The sequence below is a fragment of the Xyrauchen texanus genome, chromosome 5 (genome assembly GCF_025860055.1).
Source record: "Xyrauchen texanus isolate HMW12.3.18 chromosome 5, RBS_HiC_50CHRs, whole genome shotgun sequence".
Taxonomy (NCBI): Eukaryota; Metazoa; Chordata; class Actinopteri; order Cypriniformes; family Catostomidae; genus Xyrauchen; species Xyrauchen texanus.
In genome coordinates, this window is record NC_068280.1 from 17,015,520 (window position 1) to 17,039,719 (window position 24,200).

General features: G+C 42.2%; 1 protein-coding gene and 1 long non-coding RNA gene across 2 annotated transcripts in view; one reads left to right on the plus strand and one right to left on the minus strand.

Annotated features, from left to right (window-relative positions):
* Positions 1 to 1,359: 1,359 nt before the first annotated feature.
* LOC127643501 (SPARC-like) overlaps positions 1,360 to 24,200 on the minus strand; it is a gene marked incomplete at its 5' end in the record, with an annotated part of 48,177 nt that continues 25,336 nt past the window's right edge. The window contains one exon of the mRNA XM_052126303.1: positions 1,360 to 1,452. Within this exon, the coding sequence (XP_051982263.1) occupies positions 1,398 to 1,452 (55 nt within the window). The remainder of the gene's footprint in view (positions 1,453 to 24,200) is intronic.
* Positions 5,385 to 22,948, plus strand: LOC127643609 (uncharacterized). Its single transcript, XR_007970541.1, has 3 exons — positions 5,385 to 5,433; positions 22,105 to 22,403; positions 22,497 to 22,948. It is a non-coding gene; the product is annotated as an uncharacterized LOC127643609 (long non-coding RNA).

Here is a 24,200-nt window from a genome sequence, read left to right on the forward strand (position 1 = left end):
GGCATCAGAAGATATGTGGCATCACAGCAAAGCCAGGTTCTTAAGCATAGATCAGAGTAATCCCCATGGTGATCAAGAGCGTGACCCCCACATATGCATGTTCAACCACTGGGAGAAACTGTGGAACAAACCACATCTCTAAAGCAATCCAAACGAAAGGATGACATGGGAACCCAGATGGACGAAAGGCATCTCCACACTGCACAGACAAACACTGAAATGAGCCTGCACACAAACCAGATAAGCTACCTCCAGAAGACTCACCAGAACTGCTGAAGCTACACACAGCATACTGTACTTCAATCAGAATCCACCCAAGGCCGACCATAAAGACATTTCATACTCCTCCTGTCACAACCAATGACAGGAATACAGGTGACAGGCACAATAGTGACCGACACAGCACTGGCTTATGGACCAAAAACTCAGCCATTAGCCTCAACCTCAACCACATCCTAATTCAACATGACAGAAACTCAGTCATACAGCAGATCATGATGATTCATATACAGACATCAAGAACTGTGTGAAAGACTTCTATGAACTGTAGCTCAACCAGCATTGACTGTCACCTAGAGGATACAGGTTAGCCAAGACACAAAGGGGCAATCATAAAACAATTGGTGGAAAACCATTTCTTAAGATTAGAAAATGCGGCTTCAGCCCACGAAGACCAACTAAAGTTCGCATGGAGGTGAGATCTATCAGGGGCGCAGTGAGTTGGCTATAATTTCTAATAAATCTCAGTTAAAAATGGGTGAATCCCAGAAACCTCTGCAATACCTTGTGGGAATCTGGGTTTGGCCACTCGGAGATGGCTTTCACCTTGGCCAGGTCCATACTTACTCCCTCAAAAACTATGAACCCCAAAAACAGAACCGACTGTGCATGAAAAGTGCACTTCTCTGCCTTGCCTCTCATGGTCCTGCATAGTCCTGGAGAAGATAAGAAAATCATCATGATAAACAAACACAAAACGATCGACCATGTCTGTATGCATGTCATTTACGAGCCCCTGGAAGACGGCGGGGGCATTGACCAATCCAAAAGGCATGACCAAATATTCAAATTGCCCCCTATGAATGTTAAATGCCATCTTTCACTCATCCCCCTTCCTGATATGGGCCAGGTGATAAGCGTTGCGTAGGATAACGATTCTTCACCGTGATGTAATTTAGCCCCCAATAACCTATGCAGGGTCTAAGCGAGCCAGGAAGGGCGTATGAGACCAGCTATTAATGAATCGTTTATATACCTGTTCATGGCCTCCTTCTAGGAAGCAGGGAGTGAATACAGCCATCCTTGAGGAGGAGAGGAGCCAAGAAACAATTAAATAGCACTGTCATATGGGCAATGAGGAGGGAGGGTTGTGACACAGGATAGGCTGAACACTGCCCTCAAGTCGTGGTACACCAATGGTACTCCGGACAAATCCGCCAGCTCATCCTGCAACTAAACACAAGATAGGACAGGGGAGACAGCAGAGTTTAGACAGTGTGAGGAACAAAAAGAGCACCAGGCAAGGACAGTGTTGGTTGCCCAATCTATGTGTGGGTTGTGTGTTACCAACCAGGGATTTCCCAGCACAACTGGGGTCGAAGGGGACTGGATGAGATAGAAGGACCACTGTTCAGAGTGGTGTGCAGTGATGGGCATTAGGAAGAATTGTGGTTGGAAAAAAATACTGTATGATCACGATTGGAGGTCATTCAAACTCATGGTGAAGTTACATTGTAAAAAATCGACATTAGAACTCAAGGATATGTTTAGTATTGAAAGTAAGAACATTTCCACACGCACAATGTGACAAGAACTTACAGGATTGAGACTAAACAGATCTGTGGCCACAAGAAAGCCACTTGTTAGTAAGGCTAATCTGAAAAAAAATTACTTATATTTGCTAGGGAGCATTAAGCTTGGAATGTGGAGCAATGTAAAAAGGTAATGTGGTCAGGTGAGTAGAGATTTACCCTTTTCCAAAGCAATGGGCGCGTCAGGGTAAGAAGGGAAGCGCATGAAGCAATGCACCTCTCATGCATAGTGCCCACTGTACAAGCCTCTGAAGGCAATGTTATAATCTGGGGTTGCTTCAATTGGTCAGGACTAGGCTCAGCAACATTATGCAGCAATAAAATGAAGTCAGCTAACTACCTGAATGTACTGAATGACCAGATTATCCATCAATGGATTTTTTCTTTCATGATGGCACAGCATATTCCAGGATGACAATGCCATGATTCATCAGGCTCAAATTGTGAATGAGGGAGCATAAGGAATCATTTTCACACATGACTTGGCCACCACAGAGTCCTGACCCTAACCCCCTTGAAAGTCTTTGGGATGTGCTGGAGAAGACTTTACAGAGTGGTTTGAATCTCCCATCATCAATACAAGCTCTCGGCCAAAAATGTATGCAACTCTGGATGGAAATATGTGTTGTGACATTGCATAAGGTAGTCGAAACAATGCCACGACAAATTTGTGCCTTAATTAAAGCTAAAAGTGGTCCAACTAAATGTTAGAGTATGCAACTATTTTGGCCAGGCAGAGTACATTTATTTTTTATATATTTACATTTTACAATACATTTATATTAGTACATTTAAATGGTTTGTGCCAAAATTCTGCTCCCTGTGTTACGGCGTGATACACAACAAAATTGGCTTACACTACAGTGAACAACAAAATAACCTATTTCATTTTCTGCAAAAAGTTTCTGTAGGTGTCCTGTAGGTAGATCAACAGGCCAAATTTAGCTGATGTTCTCTGGCTCACTGTCGCAGAAACCGGCTTATGATGCTCTCGCTGAGATTTCCACTCAGTTAATTTAGATCAGAAAAAGAGAAAGCCACACTTCCACACTGCAGGTCTGGAGACATGGCACCCTGGGGAAAAGTTACTTTTATCAGCTCTGAACAAATAAACTCACACAAAATGTAATTTTGTTACTACAGAATATATTGTAATGGAGTGTTGTTTGAGAATCACACACCAGACCATCATATACTTCTCCAAGATGTGTAGCAGCAAACCACAGGCACATGGACATACATGACTGGCTGCTAACTAATGGCCAAGCTATTCTTATTTTAGCCCATGTATTATTAGCCCCTGAGAAGACAATAGACATTAGCTGCAAGAATTAATTTAACAAGTTCAGCAACTCGCATGTACAATCCTATACATGCTCTGCATTGCAGAAAAGATCATCTGAATTATCCACGGGTGGTGACAGTCAATGCACCATTATACTAAACCCTGCTACAGTCTCCATGGGGAGTTACAACCCATGGAAAAAAAGCTACAGTACCTTCTCTTCTCATTTTTCTCTTGTTCTATCAATTAAATAAATAAACTGAAAATGTCAAAGAAGAACGACTAACAAGACTAAAAAATAGTAGGGTTGAATGATTTGGACAAAAAAATCTAATTGCAATTATTTTTTAAAAATAAAATACAACAGTCGTGGTACAACTACAATGTAACTAGTGAAAAATTATTTATGCCAAAAAATATGGTTCCTATAGTCTACTATAATAAAAACATATTTAAACAATAATATTTGTATAGTAAAACCATAATAACCACAAAAATTATTATTTTTATTCCAAAATTTAGTTTTACTGTTTTATCACTATGGTTTCACTATGAATGTCATGGTTAAAATATGTTTACTGAAGTAAAACCATGGCAAAACTTATTGTGAGGGCACGCAAAACTTTTTCAGAAAAACAAAATTCCACACTGTCCTCTAAGAGGCTCTGTACTATAAAAAGCTTTTATTTGAGTTGAAAACAGCCTTTTAATGCATTAAAAAAAGTGTCATGGGATTATTTTATAATAGTATAGTCAATTGTAGCGGCAAATCATATGTGAAATTACTACACTGTGCAATTAAAACAAATCTGGAGCACTTTAAATATAATGCCTCAGCACACATTAGCACACTGAACCGAATTGAATTGAACTCAGAGCTATTCTGTCATTCAGGAGACCAGAAGTATATGTGTATCGAGCACAGAACCGCTCTGAAACCACTGAAAATGCATGTGTAATACACTGACCCTGAATGTGGTTCCACTGATCTGGACAAATGTGTTATGGTCTGATGAGACCAAGATTAAACTTTTTACCCAAAATTGTAAAAGGTATGTTTGGTGCAAAAACAACACTACACATCAGCAAAAGAACACCATCCCCACGGTGAAGCATGGTGGTGGCAGCATCATGCTTTGGGGCTGCTTTTCTTCAGCTGGAACTGGGGCTTTATTGAAGGTGGAGGGAATCATGAATGGCTCCAAGTAACAGTCAATTTCAGCACAGAACCTTCTGGCATCTGCTAGAAAGCTGAAAATGAAGAGATCTTTCACCTTTCAGCATGACAATGATCCAAAGCACACATCCAAATCAATAAAAGAATGGCTTCAGCAAAAAAAGATTAGTGTTTTGGAATGGCCCAGCAAGATCCCAGACATGAATCTTATAGAAAATCTGTGGGTGGACCTGAAGAGGGCCACAGGAGATGCCCTCGTAATTTGAAAGATCTGGAACGTTTTTGCAAAGAAGAGTGGGAAAATATCCCAAGTCAAGATGTGCCAAGCTAATAGACTCTTATCCAAACAGACTGAGTGCTGTAATAAAATAAAAGGGTGCTTCAAATAAGTATTAGTTCAGGGATGTGCACACTTATGCAGTTAGGTTATTACATTTTTTTATTTTTTTTATCTGAAACGTGTCACTTTGGTTTTCAGTGGCATTGCATAGGCTGTAATTTTTTACATAAAAATTCTGATATGATATATCTTTGTTTAATTTTTTTACTTCACAAAAACCTGCTGTTTTAACAGGGGTGTGTAGACTTTTTATATCCACTGTAAGCACAAAAGGGTAGCAATGTCCAAACTATATATTTGTTTAGTTAAATTGCAGCCCTTGCGGTTTGATAATCGCACTGGGTCATATTGCAATTTGTATTTTATTTAGATTATACATCATCCCAAGAATGTAGATAGTTTTTTTCTTCTTTTACAAAGTATTATTGCTGCAAATGTGACAGATGGGAATAATGCATTTTACCAGTAAGTCATTGCAAGCATTTGAGTAAGCAGTAGAGTAACAGTTAGCGGGTTCATATTCAGGTATGTTTGCCATTCTCATAGGGTAATGATATATAATATGTTATGGTTAAAATTGTTATTGTTAGTTACAGCAGTTACAGTACTTTTATTATTTCTTATTTTTCATGTGCAAAATGTCATTCTAACAACAGAAGCAGCAAGTGTAAAAAAGGTGTTGTAGTTACTTGAGGCTCCAGCAGGGGGAGCGTTTGAACTATGTTACGGTGCACCTCGCTTCCTCCCTTCAGTCATTACACATATGATCTGATGGAAGTTTGTGTCCGTGCATCTTTCATTGAATTATTCCTCTTTTCAGGTATGAATTTTGTATAATAGGTGATACTGTTTACCCACGTGTTATGTGACTGTGTACATGTGTCGAGGAGAGTGTCCTTACGCACAGTTAGTCGAACATTGTGAAGTTACGACGCTAATTACATGACGACGAGTAAGCTAGTTAAATGAGCCTTTAGTAATGCTAACCGCGACCTCGTGGATGAACGCGCGGCACTTAGTAACGTTAGTTATGCAGTGATATTGTACTTGTCGTAGCATGTGTTGTATATGATTACAAAAGATACTGAGTACTATTAATGGTGTAAAGAGTTATGTATGTATGTTATCAGCACAATTGTGTTTGTATCGCGTGTGGATTGACGTATTTACTCTGTAGTGAAAAGTGGGAAATGCTTCTGCAGGAATAACTTAATTGCTGACGAGAGATAATTGTTAGAATTGTATGTATAATGCATGTAATATTATTTTGTATATGTAAACTGTACTGACGTTGCATATGATTGTTGAATATTCAGTCATTACACATAGGCTATGATCTGATGAAAGTTTGTGTCCGTGCATCTTTCATTCAATTATTCCACTTTTCAGGGCTTTACACAAACTTGGAAATGTAAAATAACAATTACAAAAAATGTATCATGTTTGGAGCTCCAGTGGATGAGAATTTTTATTTAGATATTGTTATTATTCTAATCTACAATGGCATACTGGCTAGTGTAAAGAGTAAAGCTAGTGGATGATCGATGCTTCTATCCTTTGTTCACAAAATCATGTTGTCTTCCTGGATTGGTGTATTAGATTATTAGCTCTTACCACATAAATTAATTCCTTAACTACAAATATTTGATAGTATGATATTAGTTAGTGAATAAACAACACTGAGTCCATTCATAAATGTGACTGCCCTGACTTAAATTTAATATAACCAGTATCGCATGGCTTCGGAAGACTAGAGTAATGCACACAAGTGGCATAGACCACTTTATAGCTTACGTTTTTGGTGCTTTTCCCATACTGATCGCACTGTGAAATGGGCAACAGTAGATTTAGTGCATGCTTACAAAAATACAAACCACTGCCCCCAGTGGCAAAGCTGGAAGTGTTGTTAAACATATGGGCATGTGTGAGGTCCAAATTCAGTTGTGTATTCTTTACTTATAGCCTAACCCAACCCCCAACCAAACCTAACCATCAGTGGAGTAAAATTTTCATTTTAGAGTGAAAATGCAACCTCTGAATCATGCACCATTGTTTAAGTGAACATGATTACTTCCTGGTGAAAAGGCTACACAAAGCTGCTGGCTTTATGGTTGGGTTTTTTTTTAGCGGCCTGGTGAGGCCTGGCTGAGACCAGAATTTGTCACTTGGAGGTTGCTCCAGAGGGAAAGGTGAAAACATATGAATTGATGCAAAAATGTCTGATGGGGGATGACGCTTGCCGGTTAATCGGCAGAATGGTGTCAGTTTTAAAAATAAGGGTTTTGAAAAATGAGGGTGGATAAATTATTAGACTTTTCATTTTTGGGTAAACTATTTCTTCAAACTACAATTTAGAGCATATTTTGATAGACATGAAGAAATGAAGGAAGGTGCCAGGCTAGTCCCTGCAATACAAACTAATAAAAGTACCTTAAAATCAGTGCTGTACTTAACGGCAACTAATACAAATTAGTGGTAACGTGTATAAAAAGGTTCCATTTGTTAATATTAGTTAATGCATTATGTATCATGAACTTACAATAACCAACATCATTTTTAAAGCATTTATCTATCGATGTGTGTTTGTAGGGGGCAACTACATTATACATTAAATGTCCTCTATAGAAGAATAAAACAACATTTGCTATTTTAATATTTGCTATTCTCACCTAGCCAGACCTTTGACTAAAACAGCAAAGGTTAGGGCACGGACTATGGGCATGACGTCTGAGGCTAAGACTAAATATTTTCTAACACAATGCTATTTTTTGATGACAAATAGTCATCAAAAACCTGATTCCTGATTCAGGTAAAAAGGCTCATAACAAATGTTTGTGTCAGGAAGTATTCTGTCAGGAAGTACACCAGGAGAGTTGGATGCAAGTGCAGTAAGGGCAATTTAATGTGAACCAGGCAACAGTACAGTTCAAACAGCAGGCAAATCCAATAATCAGAACAGGCAGAAATTCAGGCGATTGTCAAACAGAGGTAACAAGGCTAGAGGCAAACTCCTGGTCAAAACAGGCGAAGGTACTATAACAAGAGATCAGGCAGACTATGAAGGCTTGATAACATCTTTGACACAAGGAATAGAGTTATACTTCACGCCGACAAAACGTGACAGGGTTTCTTATAAAGGGTGCAGTGATAACTGTGGTGACGAGGTGCAGGTGATGCTGATCAGAGTTCAGGTGATTGGAATCAAGGTAGTACATTGTGTTGTGTGAATTGGAGTCCGGTGTTGCCATGTTTTGAGGCTGCATTGCTTGCTGGGAAACTGAGTTCATGACATTAAGTCAATACACCCTAACATTTTGGGATTGCCCACAAACTCTAAGCCATGTTACGATGTTGTTCTTTAGAATGTCAATTGTGGTAAAATGGTTAAGTAAAATAAATGACTTATCAAGTTAAATATATGCAGTATAAGGAACGCGCACAGGTCTTGTATATGGTCATAATTTTTTTCAAATTGTCTCCAATTGCAAACATATTTTAAACTTCACCAGTTCATTTTAAATTGTCTTGTAGTGTAACAAGTATATTTATAAAAAAGCATTCCCTCCATCAGGGAACTGGGGTCACAACAGTAACCTAGATGCTCCCCTTCTGTCACTCACTCGACGGTATGTCGATGTAGTGACACTAGGGGTCCCAATCCAATAACGTCACGACACTGAACCGTGTTATGTGAACTGCTGATGCATGTGTAAGCAAGCTGTTGCGTGCCAAAGGAGAAGACCTCATCAGGCTGCACATAACTTTCCCCAATGCCCCATAAAACGTCATATACATTTTAAGTTCCCAACATCCCTGAGGAAGGGAACAAGGGACGTGACAAGCATGGGAGCAGGCCGCGCCAGCCGCAGCCTTTTCTCTCTCTATGTTTTCTTTACATAGAGTGTTAGATGCGGCTGGCCCCCCCACACGCATCGGGGAAGGTGTTCTTTTCCAATCCTATTCTTTTAGGGGGAAAAGACCCTGCGGAGACCACATCCTGCCCAGGCCGGGGAGGTTAAAATGTGGCAAATATGTCACATGGGCTTACAAGCCACTCATGGAAGTGTCGTGGTGGTAGGATCTGCCTAGTGAGGGAGGAGCTCTACAAACACAGTGACCGGGGGTAGAGGGAACTGCCCAAGGGAGACGTGGGTCCGTTGAGAGGGGGAGCGTACCGAGGAAAATACGACACAGGGGGTTACCATGATAACCAACACCTGTGGAGCGCCTGTTCCAGTACAGAGTAATTAGTACCCATAGTGGGTCTGGTCAGGAATTCCTCCACCGAATTCATGAGCCAGAGGGCTAGGGAGGAAGGACATCCAGGGAGCACAATTTTGTGGGCTCGCCTGAGACTAAGAGCGGACGTGTACACCTCAGAGGAGGGGAAAGATGCTATGCGCAAGTGTTACACCCAGTCAGCTGTTCCGTATTACTGAGTTCTATGTGCTCGGTCCTGACAAAACATGGGACGAGACCAACTAAACCCAGAGATTATAGAATCTCACAAATGCATTGGGTGTTGCCCAGCCCGCTAGAGAGGTGCCATTGGCCAGTGCTCACGAGGATGTCACACTCCTCGTAGAGTGTGCTGAAACCCGCAAGGGGGCGGGCACGGCCTAGGTCTGATAGGCCAATGCAATGGCATCGACGACCCAGTGGGCAAGCCTCTGTTTGGAGACAGCGTTCCCTTTCTGATGTCCGCTAAAGCAAACAGAGTGCTACTCGGAACATCTAAATAGGTGCGGAGAGCACACACCGGACACAGCAACGATAAGGCTGGGTCTGTCTCCTCCCGGGGCAACACTTGCAGGTTCACTACTTGGTCCCTGAAGGGGGTCATAGGATGCACATAGCCTGGTTGGGGTCTTAGGATGACATAAGCATCTACCGGACCAAACTCCAGGCAAGTGTCACTGACAGAGAACGCTTGCAGGTCCCCAACCCTCTTGATGGACGCGAGCGCAATCAGGAGGGCCGTCTTCAGGGAGAGGGCTTTTTGCTCATCTGACTCTAGCGGCTCGAAGGGAGCTCTCTGAAGGCCCGTAAGGACCATGGAGAGATCCCATGAGGGGAACAGGCGTGGCCTGGGTGTGAAATAAGGTCCATCCTCAGGGGAATTCGCCAGGGAGGTGCTGTCGTGAGGAGCGTGAGATCCAAGCACCAACAAAGGGCTACCAGAGTGACTTGTTCCTCACCCTCCCTCCCTGGCCTTGCACAGGGCTTGTGCAAGTAGGCTCACTAGGGGAAATGCGTACTTGTGCAGCCTCCGGGGCCAGCTGTGTGCCAGTGTGTCTAACCCGATGGTAGCCTCCAACCGGGAGTATCAGAGCAGGCAGCAGGAGGATTCCTGAGAGGCAAACAGGTCTACCTGTGCTACACCCCATTGATTCTAAACCAGCTTGGGGTGGAGTCTCCACTCTCCACTGAGTGTGGCCTGTCGTGACAGCGCATCCGCTGTCCTATTGAGGCTGTCTGGGATGTGAGTGGCGTGCAGCAACCTCAGCCGCTGCTGACTCCTGAGGAGGAGATGGCAGGCGAGTTGTGAAATGCGACGAGAGCAAAAGTTGCCTTGGCAAGTTATATATGCTACAGTCACAAAGCAGTCTGAGTGGATCAAGATGTGCTTGCCCAGAAAAGGTGGAAGAAATATCTGCAGGGCAAGAAGTACTGCCAGAAACTCTAGGCAGTTGATATGCCAGCCCAGCCGTGGCCCTGTCCAGGAGCCAGCAGCTGCGTGCCTGTTGCACATGGCGCCCCAGCCTAGATTTGAGGCATCTGTGGTGACCATGACACGTCTGGACACCTGCTGTAGGGGGATTCCTGTCAGCAGAGAACAGAGGTCTGTCCAGGTGCTGAATAGCTGGATAATTCTCATCCAGAAGCCTCTGGAACTGGCACAATGTAACCGCTGTGCCTTGTCTGAACGATCTTAAGCAGTTCAACACCGGCTGTGTGCACTCGCTTGTGAGGCACGCTGACATTGAGACTGAGTCGAACTCCATTCCGAGAAAAGAGATGCTCTGAACCAGGAAGAGCTTGCTCTTTTCCTAGTTGACCTGAAGCCCTAGGTGGCTGAGGTGCTTAAGTACCTGGTCCCTGTGGGCACACAGTGACTCTCGAGAATGAGCTAGAATCAGCCAGTCATTGAGGTAACTGAGTATGCGGATGCCCACTTCCCTTAGTGGGGCAAGGCTGCCTCTGTGACCTTTGTGAAGGTGCGAAGGGACAGGGACAAGCTTAAGGGGAGGACTTGAAACTTGTACGTCGGCCATCGGACGCAAGCCCTAGGACGGGTCTGTGTCGAGGCAAAATTGAGACGTGAAAGTACGCGTCCTTCAGGTCTACGAATGCGATCCAATCTCGATGTTAGACGTGTGTTAGAATACGTTTCTGCTTGAGGGTCTTGAATGGGAGTCTGTGTAAGGCCCAGTTCAGAACTCGTAGGTACAAGATTGGCCGCAAACCACCACCTTTCTTGGGTACAATGAAGTGAGGGCCATAGAAACCCTTCTTCATCTTGGCTAGAGGGACAGGCCTTGTATAAAAGTGTTGCAATTTCCACTCGCAGGGTGTTGTCATTCTCGCCATGTTGTGAAGTGAAGTGGATGCTGCTGAAACGGTGTGGGTGCCTGGCAAACTAAGTCGCGTAGCCGAGTCGGATGGTCTTGGCCAGCCAGTCCAAGCTCTAAGAGGGGGGCACTAGGGGGACGATCACGTTTGACTTACCTGGTGGGGCTTCGCAGTGGAGAGGATCAGGTAATGTTATGTCGGGGGGCAGAGTTGCACCCCAAGACAGTTGTGCTAAGGGAAAACTGAAAGCACATACCTTGCACCGCGTACCCGGCTGGGGGCAGGAAAGTGACTGAGGAGGCCCGGTTGGGGTGTGGTAAAAGGTATCCCTGCCGGCCTTCCACCGGAAGATGTTGTGGTCAAGAGGCCAGCTCCGTAGCGGCCATCTAGCTCCCTGAGTCGATCGTCTCAGGAACACTTGGGAGCCTTACAGGTCCACGAAGGGGTTTGTGAGACGGTGGCGTCAGCTTCCTGTGGGGAGCTCTACGCTGGGGCTGAGAGCTGGGCCCGGGTGATGGCGAAGCTGCATCAGCTTTTGCAGCCGCAGGGGGACGCCCTCGTCGAACAGACAGAGTACATGCTCTTGTACCCCCCCCCCCATTATAGTCATATTATCGCAATGAGAACAGTACCACTCATAAACACTGACTCAGCCCAGACACGTGAGGCAACGCCCATGACCATCAGAAGCGGAGAGATATCAGCCGCATCCAGGAAATAGACAAAGGTGGAAAGCCATCTTTAAAAAGACACGTTTTTTTAAAACTCTTTTAGAGAAAATAGAGTGTAGGGTGGAGGAGGGAGGGGCCGGGCTGGAACAACGCATGCCCGGTCTCCAATAAGCCTGATAGGGGCACGCAAGGTATAAAGGCGGACGGTGACGACGGTTCAAGGGAGAGAGAGAATGACATGCAGCTGCTCTGTGTGTTTATGTTTGTGTGTTTTTCGTTTATTTCTTCATGAAACTATTATTTATATTGTCAATCCGGTTCTCGCCTCCTCCTTTCCCTTAACCCCCTTTACATTGGTGCCGAAACCCGGGAAGAAGGAGGGATTCGCGGAGTCCTCGACACTGCCATCCACCCAGGGGAGCACCACTGCCATAAGCTGGGGGACGGAGTAGCCCAACAGCCGGATGTGGGGAACAGCCGCCATCAGTGAGGCGAGTGGGGACTGGACTCCATGACTGCCTGGAGCGATGGAGCCGCTGCCAGGGGCAGAGGAGTGCCCTGCCGTCCCCCAGAAACGCAAAGGGGTCAAGAGGACCAGTGCCCACGAGGGGAGAAGGGAAGCAACTCCCTGACCGCCTGGAGAGGCAGGGCCGCTGCCAGGGGTGGAGGAGAGTCCCCACGGGTCGCCGAGAACACGGAGGGGTGTTCTGTCCGCTGGGAGTCGGTCTGACTCCGATCCACCCAGGGAGGAGCAGCTGCTGTCTGAATGAACAGCCATATTGCACCCTCCTTTATACCCGTATGTATGGGGAAGGGACATGCAAATTCTGTTCAATTCAGAAGTGCTACATTATAAAGTTTCAGTTGCATGAGAAAAATCAAAAACTGATTTGAGTGCAACAAGACTATATATATATATATATATATATATATATATATATATATATATTAAATTTTATTTTTTTTTAATGAGTATATGGTCAAGTGCTCATGGAAAAGATGTGTATTTAGCCATTTTTTTGAAGATAGTGAGTGAAGGCCATTCCACCAAAGAGGTACATTAAATTAAAAGTCCGGGAAAGTGATTTGGTGACTCTTTGTGTTGGTTTGCAGACTTCAGGCTTCTGGTGGGAACGTAGCTCTGCAGGAGTGATTTTAGGTAAGCTGGAGCAGATCTAGTGAATGTTCTGAATGCCATTATCAGAGCCTTGAACTTGAAACGTGCAGTGTAGAGAGACAAGGAGTGGTGTAACATATGATCTCTTTGGTTTGTTAAAGACCAGACGTGCTGGTCTTCATACCCATGAGCTGTTTCATAAATGAAAACCCGACAAGTGTATGCATTCAAAATATTTCTTCTATTTTAAAACACAGGACACTTGCCAAGATAAGATCAAACTCGGGCAGAAATTGCTCTATTATAGTAATCTTAATTTGCCTTTTTTGTTTCTTATATTGATAAAAACCTGAATGTAGAACACACATTAAAGTAAAACTGAATGCTGAACTAACACTAAAGCTTTAGATGTCATAATCTCCAGAAGTTCATTAGCACAATACTACACTGCCATAAAACATTGTCCTCAAAACATTCAATGCTTGTTATAGCTGCAGAATTATGCCTGGAAATGCCATTTCTGATGTTCTTTCACTGACTTGCATTCAAAAGGGATCATCTGAACATTCCACCCACAGTGCTAAAACATCATTTGTGCCAAAGTATTCATTTATTTGACATGTATTACTGTATACATTAAAAAAACTACAACGTTTCGAATGTTAATAACAGTGTTAATATACAAAATGCAAGTCATTTCAATTAATGTTTGGATCCCAGTGATGCGCTTGTCTCCGACCCACTTATCTCCTCTTCAAATTTAGGCTGGGCTTATTGACACATTGGCACTAACCTCCAGACCCCATTGGAACCATCTTTGAACTCCCCCTGGATCTTGCTGACAAAATATTACATTATTATTCTTTCTTCCGATAAAACATTTTTTTAAGAGGGTTTTTAAGATACGTCTTCTCCCATTTCACATATCAGTCTCGAAGTGATTATAAGTCACACAGAGCAAGTGGCATCAGGGAGAGAGAGAGAGACTCAGAAAAACATCTTACTCTAGAGACTCAATTAGATTCTCAAACCGATTTCTTGGTGTATAATCCAAGCTCAATTGCTAAATTGTGGTTATTTGTTTCCACACCTACATGCACCACAGTTTCCACTTAATAAAGGCTATACAAAGCTCTGGTTTTCTGCTTTTGGTGCTTTTAGGGGTTAGATTTCTCCAACTGGCCCGGTGAGGCCTGGCTGAGGACAAGCAGTGTTGATAAGGGTGAAAGTTAACAAGCACCCAAAAGTCTGATGAAATGCAATAGCATCTCAGAATTCAAGCTAGTTTAACCTAATGTGCCAATAGCCCAGATAGCAAAAAATGTCCACATGGCTTCTTTTTGCCGCCGTCCCCAAGCTGTCGGCTATAGGTGCGTCCCACTGGCGGGGATGAAACGTTTGCCGCCGAATTCGTCACTCCCATTTCTTGCGAGATGCCGCCGGCGATCAGACGGCGGGCCGCCCGCTTCATTTTCTCTGGCGGTTGCCTCGCGGCAATCGACCGCGGCTGGCCGGCGGCAAGCCGCTTTGAAATACAAGGACAGCTTAGACTCTCAAAATCGACCAGCCATGTTGGCTATTATTATTTTTTGCTCCAAAGCCATTAGGGTTTATAACAGATTCTTGACTCTTGATTCCATGATAAGGTAAGGTTTAGGAAATGACATTTAAATTACTTTGAAACTCTGAAGCGATTATACAGTAATATATGTAAAATATATTGAATTATTTATGCACAGGTGAAAATTGTTTACATTTCTTTGATTGATGCACATTGAGACATGCACCAATAAACCAAAAATAATTCCTTTTTGTAAAACTTACTTGGCAATAAATATCTTTATGATTCTGATTAGGTTTTAAAATAGATATTTAATACAGGGTATGAACAATTTAGCAGAATAAATTGATGAAGTTAGACTTTTCACCAATGCCTGTATCAGTGAACAGTGAAAGACATCTGCAACATAGCCAAAATATTGGGTATACTTTAATTATTTTTTATTAATTTGCAACCATGGTGATATCTATCATAAACATGAAAATCCCTGTTTTGACGTGAAGGATAAACTCAATGAAAAAGCAAAATTATCCTCTGGTTTCACAGTTGCGCAGAAATTTCGTTTATGTCTACATTTTTTCCAACCTCGATATTTTTTGTTATTTTACCTTTTACAGGTTTTGCAATTATGACCTGTACAAATGTTTAAGAAAGTGTTAAAGTCCCTGTAAAGGCAATAAAAAAATCTAAACGCATTATAAATGTTAAAAATGTATTGCTAAAACACATGACAAAGACTGAACTGTGAAGTTCCGCTGTCGCCATATCTGTTTCCGGTTTACTTGCGCGTCGCCCAAAATGTCTTTTTACTCGATGTCTCCAGAATCTTCCGAAAATACTGGCGTCAGCGATGTTCATCGCATTGTTGATGCCTGGTCCCCTGCTCCGACAAGCAAGAGGGACAAGGGCTTTAAACTCTACATATCGAGTTATCTGCACAACTACAAGGGTAAGTATTTTAATCTAATGTGGTGTGCCGGCAGATAGCGGCTAAGCTAGTTCAGCCACGTGTTCATTTTTAATGTAACGTTAGTATAGAAGCTTGTTTTTTCTTAGTTTTAAAGCAGACTGTTTGTTAATTTTTGTGATAATTGTGATATCAATTATATTAACTTGGTCTCCTCTCAGTTTCTAATAAAGATCAGGACACCGGTGAAGTCACTGTCAGGGCATTGTGTTACAGGTCCATGAGAAAAGCAGATAAACCTTACAGTTTGAGCGTATGGTGAAGCTAGAATTAATAAGACTGCAGTTATAGGCTTGTTACTTTAATAGCCCAATGTTCCTGGGGACTCGGCTAAGGTTATTCATGTTTAATGTAACTCAAATCAAATGAAAACAGTTATTGTAGGCAGGTAAGTTTCCCTAGCTGGTCCCCTCTGTGTAAAATGCGTTCTTATTCAAGTTTTCAACTCAGTCATTCGTTTAAGGTGCAATCTTGTGTTATAAGTATTAGGCTATCATGATTATACAGTGAGCAAGCTATATAAATAAGTATTTAATATAATAAAAGTGTAGAGCAACAACCGAGGGTGTAAGGTAAAGGCTGAATATTGTAGATTTATTACAATATGTTGCATGTTTGAATTAAAATACCTGTGGATATGCAACTTCCCACTAATGAAAGTTTTATTCAAAAGGAGCACACTCTACAAAGGCCTGACTGGAGATTTGCCTGATCTATCCGGTCCTTCAGGTGAGTAGGGATATAACAATAGCACATTTCACTGTACAGTATGATATATCAACCAAAATCTGTATACCAATATTTCATTTTCTTTTCCTCCCTTTTACAAACAAATATTCTGCTTCAAAGAAAAAAATGAAATTGATGTTATCATAAGGGTTCTTCATTATGAACTTGTATGCCATGCATAACATACTGTGGATTGAAATTACAGGGAAAGGTACTGGTATGATAATTGTGGTTATATTATATTACTATTATATTTAGTGTATTGCTAATCAATATATTGTTACTTCCCAGATGACAGCGGCTCGCTTCAAGAGCAGGTGAAGCAAGTTGGGACAATGTTGAAGACATTTGCTCGCACTGGGCAATCAGGTACAACTTGCAAACAACACCTGTGGTTGTTGGTTTAATTCCCACTGGGGCCACCTGTACATGTAGTAGACCTAGATATAAATGTCATAGTTTAGTAGTTGAAGGACCAGGACTGACTACTTTATTCTTTTATTCTGGGAACCCCTGTAGGTGCAGATCAAACCCTAATGCTGCGACGCCTTGGAATTTGGCGATGTTGTGCGTAGCATGGATCGACAAAATGCTATGCTGCAACGCTTCAGTGCCAATGTGTCTGTTGGAGAGTTATCCCTGCCAGGGGATCTGTTACTCCCCTAGACACCCAGGAAGATTTGGCGTTGCTTGACAACAGTTTGAGGCAGGATAAAGAGCTCCAGCAACGATTTGTAAGTGTGCCGATTTCGTTTATAACGCCATAGGGTAATCTAAAAAGTAAAATTAAGATCGTACACTGCATATTCTACAGTCTGAATCCACAGCCTGTCACATTTTAAATTTATGAGAAGCTTCAGAGAAATGTAATTTGTAACATGTTTTTTTTGTATTTTCAGCTTCGGTTTTTGGCAATCAAATGTGGGAGGGACCTAAAGACAACCGTGTGGCTGAATGCTTCAGAGTATCTTCTCTAATCACCTTTCCATCAATACAACCTGGACTGGTGTAGGGGATAAAGCATGTTTTAGAGACATGTTCCTGAAGACCATTGTTCAAAGTAAGTTGGATATTTTTTTTATATTTAAGTAGATGTGTATGACCTTATTACCATTCAAATGGAATGACAGATCTTTATTTTCTACAGGAGCCATCCGGAAGAACCCGGCAACCCAGGATGCCACTGATGAGGCGATCCAGGTTAACGTTACGCGTTACCTGAAAGGAGCATCTGAACATGAAGGTGGAAAAGGCGCCGCACAGCTGAGAGGGACCTACAGCCGACCCCTTAAACCTAGGCTGACTACTGACACCCCAGCATCACTGACAACTGGAACCCTTTCTTTATCCTGCAGTCAGTAACATCAAGACCCCTAAAAAGCCTGCTAAAAGTGTCAGACTACACTCACCCAATCCACACTGTTCACTGTGGAAATTGCTCTTTTTTTTTTTTTTTTTTTTTCTCTCGTGTCCCTGCTTTGAGGGCAGCTCCTTGGATGAATATGGGATGGTTTGTCCTTTTATACAGGCGCACGAGGAATCACTGAAGATATGCCAATTTGCACTGCCTCATTCTGGAGGTCAGGGAAAACCGGTGATTCTTAGCCCACTACGCCACACAGTCCCCAACCTCTCCAGACATTCTGATTGGCTGTGTTCTCTATAGCCAGATTTTCTGCTGTTAATTATATTTTTTCCCACTTGTTGGCATGTGTAAGTTGAATGTCAAAATGTATATTATACCTGTTATCCTGCACATTCCTTGATACCAAAGATCTCAATTATTTCATATACAATTTGCTGCTTATTTCATTGTTACAGTGCTTAACTATTCTATTTTTAAATATAGCTCGTAAATCCTAGATTATACATCTAATACTTGATATTTGCACATTATCTGGTATCAAATATTCTACTTACCGTGAGTTTAGTATTGGCTTATTTCATTCCGTCAGTGCTTAACAATTCTATTATAGTTTGTAAATCCTATTTCATACCTCTGATACTTGATATTGCACAATAACTAGTACCAAAAATTCTACTTTCATTCCATCACAGTGCTTAACTGTTATTCTATTGTTACATATAGCTTGTAAATCCTTGTGCCACAGTCAGCATTGCAGTTGGTATATTCTACTCCAGAGCTTTACTCTAAATTATTACCACTTAACCTATTGTTAGAAATGACTTGTAAATATGATGTTATACCTCAATTTATTTGGTATCCTGCACTTTCTTTGGTACCAAATATCCTCATTGCTTATGTTTACTGGTAATTCTTTTCATCCCAGAGCTGACCTCTTTATATTATTAACAATTATTGTAAGTGTTACAATAGTGTTTTTTTAAAAAAAAAAAAAAAAAAGAAATTGGAAACCTGCATGTTCTTTTGTGTGTGTGTGTGTATATATAATGTTTGTATTTTTCTGTTATTTATATTTCAGTGATCTGACATCTTGTTTCAATGACAGTTACTTTGAAATGTGGAATTAAAACGCCAAATGGAAATTTGTCTGGTTTTGATCAATAATTATTCTTGATAAACTGCATGCTATAAATATATATATATATATATATATATATATATATATATATATATATATTATACAATAAGCGGCGGCAGATCGCTCGAAAAAGCGTTTGCCTCCGACGGTCCGCCTTCGATATAACGGCGGCGGAGCGGCGGCTGGCCAGCGGGCCGTCCGCGTATCGAAGGCGGTAGGAAGGCGGCTGCCGCCGGCGGACCGCCGTCAAACGTGTTTGCGATATCGCCATTCTGCCGCTTCTACTGCCGCCGGCGGACCACCGACTTATTGCTGTCTGGGAGGTTAATAGCTATGTTATAGATATCAAGATAAGAACTCAACACTATGTGCGTTTATAATGTGCAGCAGCAGAGTTTGAAAGAGAGAATGAGCTATTGTAAACAAGTACAATGGGTTACTGGGTTTAAAATGTATAATCATTTTCATATTAACATGGAAATTAAGCACAAAGACCCAGTTAAATGTACACTTCATGTAGGTACAGCTTCAATTTAAAGAAAATGTGTTCATGATCTTTACATAGAAAATGTAATGATTGCTCAATCTACTTTTTTCTCTTATGAAATCTCACAGTACGGTAGTGAAGAGTTACTCCAATTGGCACTGAAGAGCATGTTATGACATGATTGCTTCTTAAATACTCGAAGCACAGAGAAAGTGGTCTAAACTGTGCTTTTAGACACTTACTGTGTGCAGGGATTTACATTTTAATCCTGTCAGTGTGTCAGCATAATTACATGACAAATAGGAAGGATGATTATTTCAATTGATGACTGTCAAAAAAGTGACTTTGAAGAACAGAATAACCTGATTTCACCATATGTTGAACATAATCCTCTACATTTTCTGTTAGATGACTGCACTTTTGAGTCTTGAAAAAATAAATGTATCATCACACTAAAATAAGCATACTAATGCAAGCACAAATATACTGTCAAGAAAATATCTTAAGTATGTTCAGACCTAAATTAACCCAACATGCATCCTGCATGTCAAAGGACTAGGATACAAAGTAATGCTAAACGATATGCCAAAAATATCACAATATAATTTTCATATTCTACATTATCGATATTTATCACAATATACATTTCATACCATTAATGAGGGCATAACTGCATTCCACATGTTTGTTAGGCCTCATGAATGAATTTGACATAGCTTGTTTACAAGTAAACTCCAGAGGGTAAGCTACCTTTATTATACAATTAGTTTCCATAAGGTGTGTGAACTTTTTTGATGTTCCACATTCTAGCTCAGTAGGTGGCAGTAATGAACCAATAGCTGGTTAACCAATTAACATCACAAGAAGAAGAAACACTGTCTCGCCTGTGACAGCACTATGGATCATGAAAAAAAAAATAGTTTAACTAAATAGTACATAAATAAACAGCAATAATGTTATTGTCGGAGTTGTTGTTGTGTTCAGTCAATAGCTGCTTAATTGTATTGTCAGTGCTGTCTTGTTTGGTACACAATGATATTAAATTAGCCAGATAGCTAGTGGCTACCGAGCCTCATTGTAGTTTCCACAAAAAGTTGCTGGAAGGAGCAGACTCTTCACTACAGCATGAGTTCCAGAACACAGACTGGGATGTGTTTGCTTCTCAGGCCAGCCTGGAATCCCACACTGACATTAATAGCTACACAAATTCTGTTCTGCAACACATCAACATACCCCAATCAGAAACCCTGGATGAACAGGGAAGTCTGATGCCTGCTGAAGCCACGTGATGCTGCTTTCAGATCTGGCAACCAGGAAGCCTACACTTTATCCAGGGCCAATCTGAAGAAGAGAATTAAAGCAGCCAAACACAACTACAAACTGCAGATTGAGGACAATTTTACAAACAATGACCCCCGACGTATGTGGACAGGTATCCATGCCCTCACAGACTGAAAACCAGCGAACAGCACCCCCCAACCAGTAATGCCACCCTCCCAGGCGAACTGAACATTTTTTATGCTGGCTTTGATCATGTAAATAAAGAACCATCCATAGATCTCCCACCTGATGATCTGCCACTCACTGTTTCCTCCAGTGATGTATTCTCCACCCTGAGCAGATTGAATGCACATAAAGCTGTTTGGCCCTGAATGTATCCTGGGCCGAGTGCACAGGGCCTGTGCAGAACAGCTGGTTGACGTCTTCACCAACATTTTCAACCTCGCCTTGGCCTAAGCCATTGTCCCCACCTGCTTCAAAACAGCCACCATTGTACCAGTACCAAATTATGCTGCTGCAATGGCCCTCAACAACTTCTGCCCCATTGCTCTTACTCCCATCATAGCAAAGTGTTTTGAGAGGCTGGTCCTCTCCCACCTGAAATCATGCCTGCTCCCAACACTGGAGTCATATCAGTTTGCCTACAAACCCAAAAGGTCAACTGAGGATGACAACTCCTCAGCTCTTCACCCCGCCCTGACTCACTTGGACAAAAACAACACATACTGTATGTCAGGATGCTATTCATTGATTTCAGTTCTGCCTTCAATACTGAATACTGCTCACTGATCTTGGCATCAGCCGCTCCCTCTGTAACTGGACCTTGGACTTTCTCACTAGGATCAGATACCACAAATCATCCACCCTCACTTTGAACAATGGTTCACCACAGGGCTGTGCACTGAGTCCAATCCTTTACTCCCTCTTCACTCTCGACCACATACCTGAGCATGGCTCCAACTCCATAATCAAGTTTGTAGATGACACCACGGTGGTAGGCCTGATCAGCAGCGACAATGAGACGGCCTACACAGAAGAGGTAAGGCACCTGGCAGTGTGGTGTGCCAACTCCAGCGGGTGGTGAAAACTGCCTGATACATCACTGGTGTTCAGCTACCCTCCATCAAAGACCTTCACAACAAACGCTGCCTAAGGAGGGTGAGAAGCATTATCAAAGACACCTCTCACTCCAACACGGACTGTTTACTCCTCTTTCATCTGGGAGAAGCCATAGGAGTCTTCGCTGCCACACCAGCAGACTCAGGAACAGTTTCTTTACCTAAGCTGTCAGCCTACTGAACTCTAAACTCAGGTGCTGAACACTACATCCCACTCGGACCAAAAAAAAATGTCTTGCACATTCTTTGCACATAACTTCTACCTCTTGATGCCGCTTGCACTGTTATGGTCACCGGCCATATAAATATATTTACATATTTACTTATTTATACTTCATTCTGTACAATGCACCTTCAGTTTTATACTTCATTTGCACCTTGTGCTGTATTCATAGACATTTGCATTGACCTGATCTCTGCTTCTCTACCTCATAACTTTGCACTCTAAAAAAATATATATAAATATTGCTATGCCCGTCATAGAGTTCTCGACACTGCCGTCCACCTAGGGGAGCACCGCTGCCATCCACCGGGGGACGGAGCAGCCCGACCGCGGCGAACGGCTGCCGTCCGTAAGGAGGAACGGGACTGCCTGGAGTGATGGAGTCGCTGCCAGGGGAGGAGGAATGTCCCCACGTGCCGCCAGGAAAGCAGAGGGGCATTCTGTCTGCTGGGGGTCGGAGGTTTGTCTCCGGTCCACCCAGGGAGGAGTGGCTGTCGTCCGCCTGAGAATGTGGAGGACTGGTCGGGGACCACGTGATGGCGCATCAGAGAACCATTGAGTGAGCTTCTTCTCTCTTTCCTCTCTCTCTCTCTGTCACTCTGTGTTGGCCTGTCTCTCACCAATTTTTTTTTTCCCTCCTGTCTCCTCCCAGGTCGAGGAAGGCGGGGATGGCCAGCCGGCAGACGGGATGCAAGGCATGCCCCTCCTCAGGGAAAGAGTGGGGGAGATGTACATCATGACAGGCGCTCCCAGGCCTGAGGCAACGCCGGGAAGAGTGTAGAGCAGAGGAGGGCTGGGCCATGTTTGAATGACGCACACCCGGTCCCCAATCAGCATGATTGGGCACGCGAAGGATAAAGGCAGCCAGTGAAGACAGTTTGAGAGAGAGACAATTACAGGCAGCTGCCCTGTATGTGTTTGTGTGTGTCTTTTTATTTAATTAAATATGATTTATATTGTTAAGCTGGTTCTCACCTTCTCCTTTCCCTTGAACCCCCCCTTGCAGCTACATTTTATTGTAACGTGGTTGGCAATGATTGAATGGTGCTGGACATTACTTTGAATCAGAACGAATTATGCAAATTTCTGATGTGATGTCTGTAACGTCTCAAAAACATGAATAACCAACACTCCTGAAAACTTTCTATAGGTTAGTGTAATTAATATTTTCAAAATGTTGTCCCACTGTCCACATATATGGACGTTAATGCTTAGGAAAACTATTTGCTCTAGAATTAATTTGATTAATTAATTTATTTGTTTGTTTGTTTATTGGGTGCTACTAGTTATAAATAAAAAGGAAAATGGAAAATGCACACAGCAGTCACATTTGGGTCTCAGGAGGTTAATCATTCCTGCTGCAAAGACCAGCATATTGGTCAGCTGCATATGATGGGTTTTGGATGCTTGTTTCCAGCAGGCTTCAAAACTAGGTCAACCAACATCATGAAAAAAATATGAAATGCCAATTCATGATGGTTATCTAGTCTTTTCAGCAGTGATAACAGCACCATGTTTGATTATCCATCTTGTGAAAAGTATTTATTTTACATTGCCATGTTAGAAATAAGTAATTTTATTTATACAGTCTTACATTAAGTGCATTTACATCATCAGGCCAAACGATTCAGAGAATAATAACGGTACCTTATCCGGTACCACAATAATCACCTTGAAAAGTTGCCTTTGATGTCACATGCCAGATACTATGTTTGCAAAGAAGTAAATAAAAGGAAGCTCTTTTGGTTTCAGTACTATTAGGGTGAAGTTTAGGGTTAGGGTTAGTAGTAGTTCAATGTAATTACTAAACACATTTTTCTGAGAATTGTATGGGCTGTGCCTTCCATGCCACATCCATTTAAAAGGCTCTGTCACATTTAACCCTGCATTGCGAAATTCCGCAGGCAAAGAAGGCATGAGCAGATGCGAGTGTAATCCCGCAAATTGTTTTTATTGCCAAACAGACTCTTTTTTTTTTATGCTGCACTTTATACTCTGGGTAAAGTGCAGTAATATTTAGTGAAGTTATGGATGAAGCACTGTGCACCGAGCCAAGAAGTATTTTCTTGAGCTTGCGCAGTGTCGCAACTGTAGTTCTGGTTTGGGCCACTGGAAAATGATATTCAGAAAGCATACAGTACTCAGATTTTAGCAGAAAAAACATTTAACCTCCTGTCACTGATTTTTTGTGAGATCAATCTAGAGAACCATGCTGGTGGAATGACTTTAGTGATTGGTCATGTGTTATTTTTAATCTAATCCTGATTATGCATCACCAAAACGTAAAAATAAACCGTAGCTGTGTCATAGAGCATGGACCAGTACAGAACAGCAGGATTTAGCAGCCTTTACGCAG